The sequence below is a fragment of the Falco punctatus genome (genome assembly GCF_963210335.1).
Source record: "Falco punctatus genome assembly, chromosome: 9".
Lineage (NCBI taxonomy): Eukaryota > Metazoa > Chordata > Aves > Falconiformes > Falconidae > Falco > Falco punctatus.
The window spans coordinates 22,412,191-22,424,840 of NC_137589.1; the positions used below are offsets into that span (position 1 = coordinate 22,412,191).

A 12,650-nucleotide genomic window follows, 5' to 3' on the forward strand; every position below is an offset into this window, starting at 1 on the left:
TAAACTAAAGAATGAGACAGGCCATACTGCGGTCTTCCTGTGAGCATCTGCTTTGTGAGGCTCGCCATATAACAGATAAGGGTATTTTGACTAATCTGAATCATGGAATTTCTTTAGTTTTCAGCTGCTTCTTGGTTTTTCCTGCTTATTCAAAAGAATAATAAAATTCTCTCTTCCAACTTAGATGGCAGGAAAGCTGAATTATTTTGCTGTGTTTTACCCTTGTGGCAGTAAGTCTTTATGCATGTTCCTTCCTTCCTCCTTTCTATGCAAGGTTACAAAGCTTCATTGTTTTACCTTTTAACCTGTAGCTATGAAAGAATTCTCTTTCTTTGCTATGAAAATTAGCCTGAAGAGCCCAAACGGCCATGCAATGATCTGGAGAACATATTTTACTTGGACAATGTTGACTCGGAACCGCTACAATAGAGTAACCTAAGAGGAGAAGGCAGTGATTTAAACCAGAGTAAGAGCTTGTGCCTATTGAGATCATGAGTGCACCTTTGAAGGTGTTTTTCCTTACTGACAGACTCACTATGGGGGCAAAAAGGACATATGTAGCTTTGTTCTCCTTTGAAATGTAAAGACGTTATCTCAAGTAGCACAGTAATCTTACCAGAAAATTAGATTTTACCTCACCAAGAAAACTCTGAGTTGAAGGAAAAAAAAAAGGGGGGGGAGAAGTCAAATGCCTCACAAACCTCACCATCTGCAGGTGTCTTATTACTGCTACCACCTGTGGCCTCCATCACACACACTGTGGTTTCCATTTCTGCACCCTCTGGTCCCAGCAACTGGCTGTTTCCCACTAGATGTATCAATCAATCGTTTCTGCAAAGCCCTAAATTGCCCCACAGATGGACGTTAGGAGCAAAGTCAGTGTCTGTCACCTGCCATGGTTAAATTATTTACTGTCAAATTTCAGATCAGCAGCAGTAGCAAAAGCAAAATCACAGCATGCCCCATCGAGACTCACTGAGATTCCCCCTTCTGTGTACAAAGGAATATGTCCGTGCAAAGAGGGTAGAATTAGGCAGAAGGAATTCTTCACTGTGAGGGTGATGTGACACTGGCACAGGTTGCCCAGAGAAGCTGTGGATGCCCCATCCCTGGAAGTGTTCATGGCCAGGCTGGATGGGGCTCTGAGCAACCTGGTTTAGTGGAAGGTGTCCCTGCCCATTGAACTAAACGATCTTTAAGGTCCCTTCCAACCCAAACCATTCTATGAGTCCAAGATTCAATGACATGAAAATGAGATACAGACTTACTCCCATTTGTATTAATCCGCATTTCAAATACAGCTGACACCAAGACCAATGCTATCTTCAAAGCAGTCCAGGGGACTGCTGTCTTCAACTCCCTTAATGCATTTACTCAACTCCACAATGCACTTACTGCAACTGTCTTGATTGAAATGCTCCCGTGTGAAAAAAACAAAAAACCACCAAAAACTCAACCAAACAAAAAGCAATTATTCTTCCCCCTTCCTCATGGTCTGAATCAACAGGAACATGAGCCTTTTGCCTGCTTTTCACTTCTCCTTTTTCCTTGTGGTGCACTGCCTCCAATAAAGATTTCTCTCAGATTAAAATAAGCTTGGTCAATAGTAAACCTGTATTACTTAAAAAATATCTGCCCCAGCCCCTTCTTATGCATTAATAGCATTCACAAGGGATTACAGAGGCCAGATAGTGGCTACTGAAACAATTAATTACAAAACGTACTTCAAAAAAATTCTTAACCCAGCCTTCTCTCCACTGGAAGATGAGAAAGACTATTTTTCTTGTTACATGACAGAAGAAAATTGACAGTTTGATACCATAGTGCATCATCTCAGTTCTGCTTCAGTGCCTGCCTGTGCTCCATGGCACGGTGAAAACACCTCCTCACGCTCAGCCGCCTGCAAACAGAAACTTCCTTCCAGATATCCTCCAGTGTCCCCAGCACAAACTGAATTTAAAACAACGTGGTAAAACCCAAACAGACCAGACAGACAAGATTTTGTGCAATTTCCAAAGCTGAAACAGTTTTTTTCCACGCAGAGCTACTAAAATTACTCAAATACCACACAACCTGCATTGCAGGCTGTCTTCATACTTTATGCATGAACCTGGGAGGTGCAAGGACCTCCTGAGAGCTCCTGTGGGCGCCCTGGGTATCTTCACCACCTGCAGCCTCAGGCTCAGCTTCTCACATAAAGCCACCCCTGAAACATTCCCACACCTGCCCAAGGAAACACAAACAGCCTTTCCCTTCTTTCTACCTTTAGGCCACTCCTAGTTTGCTTCCTGACATCTTATTTACTCTCCAGTTTACATCCCAGAGGCTGCTGCCAACCTCCCCTGCTGTGGTAACTCACTAACACTCCTTCCCAGTGCATCCACCTCAGCTGACAGCCCATCTCCAACCTGCTGTTGCTCCCTCTTGCTTTTACCTGGGGGAGCTCGGTGATCCTTAGCAGCCCATTAGCTGCACCCTGTTGACACACGCACAAATTTGCAGCAGTTTGCATGAATTACAGAGCAGGACATAGCTCTCTGTGCACTCCTGTTTGTCATTAACAGTGAGAAATCCAAGGTGAGAAACACAAAACTAGTGGCTGTAATGAATGGCTTTCTAAAATGTCATTTTTCCCCATCGCTAGTTGTAACACGTTATCTAAGCAAAATGTAGAAGAATTGACACATGATTTATCTAACCAGACTTTAGAAGACTAAACTTTCAGTCTTGCAAACCCTCTCTTCCCCACTAAAGCTCCAGGTGTAACTCGGTGTAGCCCCTCACGGCACAGTGAGTTTAACATGACCTTCAGAGATTCATGGGCTAAGCTGTACTTCCACCGCATCTAAGAAAACCCAACAGAACAATTGAAAGGGACACCATACAGATTTTTTTAATTTATTTATTGCATACAATTATGAATTCATTCTTCATTTTGAGGATCAGAGAGGAGTCCTGCAACACCATCAAACCTTCCTACACTAATTGAGCTCAAAGTTGAGTTGATTTTCTGTCTGCTTCATGGTGCATCTTGCCTATCCTTTTGCTCACTATTATGAAAAAAGGATAATTTTAATCCTCGATGTGGACTCAAGGTGGCTGTAGACCTCAGCTAAGAATGAACTAGGTCAGGGGTCCGCAAACTACGGCCCGCGGGCCGGATACGGCCCCCCAGGGTCCTCAGTCCGGCCCTCGGTACTTACAGAACCCCCCCCACCGGGGGTTGGGGGGGAAACCAAGCAGCCGCAGATGGCTGCCTGCCACTGCATCTGCACACCAGCCCCCTGTTTAAAAAGTTTGAGGACCCCTGAACTAGGTGGACATCTGCCCTGAAAGAGTCCCCATTGTTTCCAGGTGTGGTTGTTTGATCCCGGCTGACTGCCAGATGCCCAACCAAAGCTGCTCTATCACTCCCCTCCTCAACTGGACAGGGGAGAGAAAATACAACGAAAGGCTTGTGGGTTGAGACAAGGACAGGGAGATCACTCAGCAACTACCATCACAGACAAAACAGACTTGACTTGGGGAAATTAATCTATTACTGTTGAAATCAGAAAAAAACACCTTCTCCCTACCCCTCCCTTCTTCCTGGGCTTAACTCCTGATTTCTTTATAGCCTTATCTCATCTGCAGCTCTTGGGAGATGCTATTTCAATGTTTCCAGCCTTCCTGGCTCCATACAGAAGATCATAATCTGGACATAAGCCTTTTTGTCACCGTATCAATCGCAGGGTTTGTGGACTGCATGCTTGGTCTGGTGCTCCTCAGCTTGGACAGCAACAATGAACGCAAAAGCAGGGTAACTTGGCAAAATTCTTGGGTGCCTCTGAGGTAAGATAGAACCTGATCAGGACATAACAGCCCAGCTTGTTCACCCCCGGGGACACTCCTTGGACTGCCTTTAAAACTTCGGACAGCCTAAAAGGTGAGTAATGACCAGATCTTGTGGCTGTGAACACCCTTCAAGATGATGCTCTTGGCTTTCAAAGTGTTGGACTGGACGCTCATCCTAGTGGGGATGGACCTCTCTGTTTTGGCTTTGAGGAACATCTTGGGATGAAAAGGATGCCAGTTTAGATGGGCTCCTGGTCTGAACCAGTAGATCTGTTCTTATATTTAGCTTTGTATTAAGAATGGATGCATTTATTTGCCTCATAATTTCCCTTTTCCTCTTACTCTGCTATCCCCTCTGTTCACTTTGTCTACATTCCAGTGCTCCACAAAAGTTGTTTTAAGCCAAAACCTGTTTTGCAGATTTAGTCAGCTGAAACAATCTTTACATACATACTTCACCAACTCATCATCCATCTCTAACTCTCTTTTTTCCAAAGTCCCTCCTCCCTTTCCCTCACTCTCCTTATTTCTCTCCCACTTCTATCCAGTACAATTTCACCCTAAGATGCACTTTGGGAAAGTTTTAATGCAGAAACGCAAGCAATCTTTCAAAGACACAGTCATTTAATAAAGTTTCACACATTTTTGTATCTGCTTTCCTCTCACTGACAAACAACTTGCAGAAAACGCAAAACCTTCACTCTAAAATCATCATGGTACTCACAGTGACCAGCTTCAGTACCTTTTGGCACAATTAAATACACGGCTACAGACAAAAAACTTTACCAGCCTAGTTCCCTATGCAGAAAAGCAGAGAGTGCATAAACTCCCATTTCTTAGACGTAACCAGCTCACTTCTGCCATGTCTGCCCAGATCACAACTTCCCAGTTAAGCCAATTTGGAGTAGGATAAACCTGTCAATGAGACTCAAGATCAAGCCAAAGCACTATGACAAAACGGTAGGGCATTTCCTCAGCCAGATGAAAGTTTTTGACATTAAGTCAAAAGCTTGGGCTAACAAGATCCTTTAATTTTGTTTCTATTAGCACCACTGAATATTTATAAGATTCAAGATTGTGTGTATGTGCGAACTTCCTTTAAGTTTCCACTTCTAAAGCTAGATCCTGCCTCTGAGGTGACACATCTTTTGTTATCCTGATCTGTTCCAGGGTCTTGGATGAACCAGAGATTATATGGTGGACCAGAATATGAGGTCTCTCCTTTTGGAACATCTAGGAAGATGGTGTAAATAAATACAATATTTACTTTTCCAAGGCATTCTTGTCTTTAAACTTTTAGGATTTAGCAGGTAATTATAATACTTGCCAAAGGCTTTTTTCCATCTTTTATTTCCTGGACAAATTTATTTTATAAATAGCTGTTTCCTTAACTGAAATATTCTGACTTGCTTAAATGGAATTATTTTAGTACAGGCTTGAGAAGGAAATCATTCTAATGTTGTTACAGTGAAAATTACAGTGAGATGTACAGTTGATTCTGGCATAGCTGTAACCTCCACTGTTGCTCTTTCTTGCTTGCATAAGGGCAAATATATTCCATGATATACAGGAAGCACAATGCTGGGTAAAAACTAAATGCTAAAAATAAACCCTATACCATTAGGAGTTACTGAATGTACAGCACAATATTATATTTTAACGTTTTACTGTTAGCTACACTACAATCTAGCTTGATCTAGCACTGATTTAAACCCATAACGAGCTACTGAAAATCTGCGTTTCAAAGGGAATCATTGCTATGATTTTTCATTCAGTATATACACGGGGATCAAAAAATAGTCTGGATTTTCGATCCCTTACTTGAAGCAAGTGCTGCTAGGGAATTAGGCCATCTTTTGATCACTTCAAGGATCAGCTGCTGACTTTACAAGCAGCAGAAAGGGATATACATACCAGTTCCTCCTAAATACTATGAAAAAGAGGATGTTCACTTGCTCCTTACTCCACTCCAGGGGTCCTCAAACTCTTTAACCAGGGGGCCGGCACACGGATGCAGTGGCAGGCAGCCATCTGCGGCTGCTTGGTTTCCCCCCCAACCCCCGGCGGGGGGGTTCTGTAAATACTGGGGGCCGGATTGAGGACCCTGGGGGGCCGTACCCAGCCCATGGGCTGTAGTTTGAAGACCCCTGCTCCAGTCTATTGCAGTTGATTTCTGTAAATCCAAAGAGTTATCTCAAGTTTTGTAACCCAAGAAAACTATGTACTACTATTCCTTAGAGAAAACCAGGAGACAGCCTTCTGGCCCAGGACCCATTGGGATGGCAGACCTGGATTTCTTAACCAGGACATGTACTTTTTAGGGTTTCCTTACGGCATTCAGAAGAAAGCACTGGACTATACATACTCTGGACATAAATGGGTGAAACTAAGAGAACAGTAGCTGACGTGTGTATGTTCCTTCTGTGGAAAAACAACAAAACACAACACTGGTTGTGGGGTAGTATTTCATACAATGACTGCAAGAGCCCCCCTAATAATACCAGTGATGAGACTGCATTTATTTTCAGCAAGATAAACAAGAATACATGAATAGTCTTATTTCACCCCCAAAACCTTAATGTCTACTGTATTTTGCTCATACATGAAAATATGTTACTGAAGATGATGACCATTTTGTTATTGTGACTAATGACAAGAACAGAAAGGGTTTTAGACCAATTTCAGCAGAAGATAATGCTGTCCAATCCCACTGACTTTTCTTTGAACAAGTACCGTTTAAACCTTTTTTTATTCTATTCCATTTGATTTCTTAACAAGAACATTTTTATTAACTTCTTAATGTATGAAAGAAAATGGGAAAAAAACCCCAAAGAATAAGGTTAACAATTTATATACTCCTTGTTTTCAAGATTTAACTTTTTTTCCTTAAAAAGATTTAGAATGAAAACATCCTTAAAAATGAACATTTAATGTAATAAATCAAATTTATTTGAGCTTGAGCTAGCTATTCATGAACAGAGCCCAACTAACTGGGAGACACAACGGGGTAGATACCATTTTGTAATGACCTTCCTATAGCTATTCTGCCCCATGCTACAATCACTGCATAGGAAAAAAATCTCTTCCTAAATTCAAACTGTAAGATTCAAAGAAGAAAAACATTTGCTTGCCTTAGACCTTTGTAATGAGCATTAATATGTGGCTCGATACACTGTAATAGGCTGTGTCCAAGAAGCTCAGACACAGTGTGAGAAAACACTTCTCTGTTTCTTCCTCACACTATTTGCTTTAAAATTAAAGGTGGGCAGGCTCTGCGAAACCTGCATCCATATTAATCTTGACAATCTTCTACAGAATCTCTATTAAAGCTCACAGCTTAAGAGCTTAATGTGTGCACAGTTTCCGCTTTGAAAGAGAGCCAGAAGCTCCAGCCTCCAGAACTGATCTTTTATTTTTTTGCTTCATTCACTAGCATACAAGAAAGGCCAGTGCTTGTTAGCATGTGAATTTATGATTTTTTAAACCCTTTCAGTAAGGAAACAGGTTTTGTTTTCTCTTCTGAGTTTGCTTGTTAATAACCATAAACTAAGACACCTGGAAAAAGCTAGACTTTGATGCCTACACTTTCATGTCATCTCTGAGTAGCAGAACATCTCCATGGAGCTCCTGGTCCTCTCTAGAGAAACATCTTGTCACATCAGAGGCCATGCTTCCTGGCCAATTATTTGTTTCATTATTTTATTTTTATTCATGACTGAAAACCATCACAGGTGAAACTCCAGACTACAAGGAGAAGTGAGGAGGTGGGATGTCAACCCAGTCAAGAACAAGTGTAGTGAGTTGGGCAGGTCTCTGCTCTCTGATCTAAGTGGCTAATGGTGCCCCAGCTTCGATTCATTCCTCACCTGTCATCCTGGCTGAGCTGTGGTACAGCTGCACTTGTGCCCTGGGTATCGGTCCTACGGGATCACCTTCCTGGCTCCATGTGCCCTGCCCTATCCCTAAAGCCTTGCCTGGACACCCTGTGAGACAGCCCAATTTTGTGACTCCCCAACATCATCACCGAGATTTAGTTTGTGTGTGTGTGTTTACATATATACATGTGTGTTTACATATATACACACAGAAAAAGGAGGTTGTAGCGAGGTGGGGGTCAGTCTCTCCTCCCAGCTAACAAGCGACAGGACAAGAGAAAACAGCCTCAAGTTGCGCCAGAGAGGTTTAGGTTGGGTATTAGGAAAAATTTCTTCACCAAAAAATTTTTCAAGCACTGGAACAGGCTGCCCAGGGAGGCGATGGAATCACCATCCCTGGATGTTTTTAAAAGATGTGTAGATGTGGCACTTAGGGACATGGTTTAGTGGTGGACTTGGCAGTGCTGGGTTAATGGTTGGACTCAATGATCTTAAATGTTTTTCCAATCTAAACAATTCTATGATTCTGTGACTTGTATTCTTTCTCTAGATATTTTAATATATTATATATTAAAGAATAGTTATATTATGATGGTAATTATTATAATTATTAATTTTTATTGTTTTTCTAAGTCCTTTTTTCTTCCAATACTAACTGGAGAAAAACTAATTTAAAGTTGAAGGAATACAAGCTACTTCTTGATTTTATGTTACTACATGTCCAAGTGAATGTACTGCACATGTTTTTCCAATTTTAGAAATCTTATGTTTGAAAACACATAAAAAAGCAAGTCAGAAACAAAAGCAGATCAAGCACATGACATGGCAGGGTTAAAGTTAGTATGCCTGCTTTAGGGAGACTCGTCACCTGTCATCTGATATGGCTGTATGGGATTAGTTTTTCATCCAAAACATGCTTTTAAGAAGGTATATCATTACTCAAGTCACTAGTTTGCAAACTAAGATCTTCTAGATCTGACAACAGCACTTTTCCCCCAAAACCTCTCTCTGGAAAAAAAGATGCAACTTCTGGAAATTAAGCAATTAATTGCTAAAACATTCCCCTATGTTGAAAATCAGCTGCACCCTAAATAAAAAAGAAAATGAGTAAAGCTTCTCCCTAGAGAGAGGTGAAAAGGAGGCCAAATCTGAAGGATTTTGATCACATCCCCACTCACTATCAAAAGAAATCATCTCTTGGATATGATTTTACCCCTTGCACTGCTTCTGCACAGCAAAACATTGTCCATTCCCGGGGGGGAATGATGCAGCGGGGAATGTTTTGATCTGGGACAAGCCTGGTGTAGTAACATTTTAGTAATGATGGGATTACTTACAGCATCACATTGACCTGGGTGATTTTTTTTCTCTGGAATTCCATGACATTATGCTTCTATTTGGGATTATTTTGCTGACACGAAACACAGCCCAGTCCTCACTGCTATGGCACACTGAGATATTAGATATTGGTTTGGTAATGGAGGGTATGTTCAAGTTTGAGATGGCATCTGGCAGCGCAAACTGAAGGAAAGCTTGAGAGAGTCAAATTTAAGGAGTGAAGAGACTTGGCTTTATGCCTTTCTTGTTACTCATTTAACCTTCATTTTACAGCAGCCTAAAGTTTTTGCTTGTCTAGAAACTTGCCTTTTACTTCTAGAAGCACAAGAACACACTTTGAATGGACTTGCTTCTTTCTACAACAATTTACAAACCAGATTTTTCCCAGGGGAGGGTGTAGGGTTTTTTTAAATAAGGTACACTTCGTATGACTCATATTAAAGCTTCTTCTCTTACACCTGGCTTTGTTACTCTTTGCCAATGAGTAACTCACAGCAGCAATGAAACTAAGCTGCAGCAGGACTCCCCCTGGGGCTCGCCTTCCTTTCAAGTGGAGGATACAGCTTACAGATGGTTAAACAGCAAATTAAAAAAAAAAAAAAAAAAAAAAAAAAAAGATATGAGAAGGAAACAAATCAAATACTGCACTCACAAAAAAAGTCAAAAGATGAGGACGGCAGTTTCACTGTATTTTTTCATAAAGTAAACAAGTGTCATACCTTTTTAAAAATTCCATATACTCAGTATGCTTGATGAGGCCTGTCCTCATCATTATTGTTTGAAAACATTGCCGATCAATAGCCCAAAGTTTCACATTTACGAGAGCTGGAAAAAACAAGACAAGGGGAAAATGTGATTAGCAAAATGTCAAAATTTGAAAAACCTTTTGTGAACTGCAGAGGAATGAATTCATTCATGAGAAAGCACGAAAATGGGTACACACTGCAAAATAGTAACATAAAACTCATTCACCGGAAATGGACTAAGCGTGCACTGAAATGATCTGAAATATCCTCAGGTTTAGCTGTAGTGCATGGGCTTTTGGAAAGATCACCTAAAAGCAACTGTGAGATGAGAAGAAATCAATGCAGGCTGAAAGCAAGCAAAAAATAGGGGGTCAGTTCATCGAAACCTGGGACATATGATTGCCTTTGACACTGAGTGATTTGGGGAAATTTTTTAGTGCATTATCCTGTTTCTGAGACAGCAAAATTCATTAAGGTTTCATCCAACTCCCAAAGCAGATAACAAATTTCTCCTTGACCTTGAGAGATTTGCCAGAACCAATTCCTGTTATATCCTAACAATTGAACAACTCCCAATTCTGGAAAGTCTGAGTATTTTTTTTTCCCAATTTTAGTTTTCAGGTCTCTGATATATTCCAAGACTTCAATGTTACACACCATATGCTACATCATGTACTTCAGAAGTGAAGTCCCATTGTAAAGACAAGTATAACAGATTACCATTGCATGAAGTACAGATACTCAAAGAAACCAGGATCATGTGAGTTGGATGCGCAGAACCCCAAGTGGTCCATGTTTTCATCTCAGATGTGGCTTAGAGTTTATAATAGAGCTTCTCCTTCGAGAAACAGTTTAATTAAACAAAACTACTCTAAAGACCTCTGCACTTGTACTGATATTTTTTTCATGAAGTAATGGCAACATATTTCAACCCCATATCCCATTTCACTACAGGAAACAGAAATGAGCAAAATGACTTTCAGCAAAATATTTACCAATATTCCCACCAATAAAAATCCAAGAAATTACTTTGCTTTTATTTCCTGGTCCTTTACTTCACAAACACCCCATTTAATAAGTATTTATCCCTAACTGCATCTGCAGGATGAAAAACCTTCAAAGTGCAAATTCAAATTTTTCTTCTCAAATTGCACTGCAGAGTTAAGTGAATGCACCACAAAATTTAAAACCTGTTCTCACTTTCAAGACAGAAACTCATTTTTGAGAAGCATTTTTAGCATTATAATAAAACTGATGGGAAAAAAAGACTTATAACTATAGTATGAGGGATTTCTGTAAAAAAAATTAGTCTTTCACTCTCTTCAGAGTGGAAGAGACAATTAACATGAATGGCATTCCTATTTTTCTGGGGTTTTACTGTCTTCTGCAAAATAGGGGGTTTAATTGATTATTAGATGAGCTCTATCTTAAGAAAAAATTAGTATCATTGTACAGGGTATGTTGGGGGATTCACTGAAAAGGACGGTCTCTTGCTGTACTGGCTAAGGATGATGAGGGTTGATATGAAGTCACTAAATCTCAGCAAAATCCCAGTAAATTAACTGAAAGAAGGAAAAGATATCTTGTAAAGTAGGTGCATTCTATCTAGGTGAAAAAATGTAGGGGATTTCAGCCTGCCTGGCTGTTTCGGGATGGTTTGCATTCAGTGTAATGTATGATTACCACACAAGGCGAAAAGGCAACTTGGTCATGACTGGCAAAAACACTGATAAGTAAGTATTTTTAAAAAAAGATGTAGTGAATGTACAAATAACAAACAAATGAAGAGTTTATAAATTCTTTTGTTTGGAGTAAAATATCCAACAGCATTGCAGTGTCCTATGATGAACATGTACCATAAACACATCTTACTTGTTCCTTAAAAGCACTTTCTCCAAAGTACAGCCAACTTCTAGAGTACAATGAAAGTTGTATTTCTTTCATACAGTCTTTATAGCGAAGGCATGACTGCTAAGCTGACACCACTAGCTGAGTAAGCTTGGAAGATAGCAAATACATAAATTCACCTTCTTTTTTTCTATTGTGTCATGTAATTATGAAAGACCTTCCTTTAAATAATTCTGTCTGCTGCTGCTTCCCAATGTGTTTTAATAGATTCATCATCTTAGGTAAACAAGTAGCTCTGAAAAATAAAAAGGTTTCATCCCGGTCTCAATCCAGGCCAGCTGGTCCATAACAGACACATCCGATTGGCACCTGGGACCAGACTTGTGTCGGAGTCCATCAGAGTGTTTAAGAGCATGGCCTCCGAAGGGCAGAGTCCCCATCCTTGGCTTGTCAGATGCATTTATAGGCTGTATGTCATTATGCCTTAAATCTGTGACAGATGGCAACCAGCTAACTCTTATTTTTCATGTGCACAGTGGATAGCGAAGGTACTCAGTGGCTCTTCCTTCCCACAGTGGGTTCAGATATAGCTGCAAAGATACCACCTGTCTCTGAGGTCCACAGGGGTACCACTAAGCCAGATAAGCGGTGGACACTTACTCTCCTCTGATTCCCACATGCTTTACAAAGCACAACATCCTATTTGATATCAATCCCCAAAGACCAGAACCAGTCACTGCTACATGGCCTGTGCCCAGTATGTTCTCACATGGTCTCTTAATGCACTTAGGTAAATGGCAAATATAATTTAGCACCTCTCGAGTAAAATGAAGATCCATTTATTCCTGCTAGAAATTGTTCTGTTAAAACAAATCTCTGTAGCTGGCAATCTTCATGGAAGCACAGGACCAGAGGCTTATGAGTCACATTCCCCTGAAAGTACCCTCTAGTAACCCAAGTTATAGATATACATACAACCATATTTATATAAGACTATATATACAAAACT

General features: G+C 40.5%; 1 protein-coding gene across 2 annotated transcripts in view; it reads right to left on the reverse strand.

Moving 5' to 3' along the window:
• The window catches only part of PRKG1 (protein kinase cGMP-dependent 1), a 503,334-nt gene that overhangs the window by 181,709 nt on the left and 308,975 nt on the right, over positions 1–12,650 (reverse strand). For both annotated transcript variants that reach the window (XM_080401614.1, XM_080401613.1), the window contains exon 4: positions 9,767–9,872. In XM_080401614.1, coding sequence (XP_080257740.1) covers positions 9,767–9,872 — 106 coding nt within the window. The remainder of the gene's footprint in view (positions 1–9,766; positions 9,873–12,650) is intronic.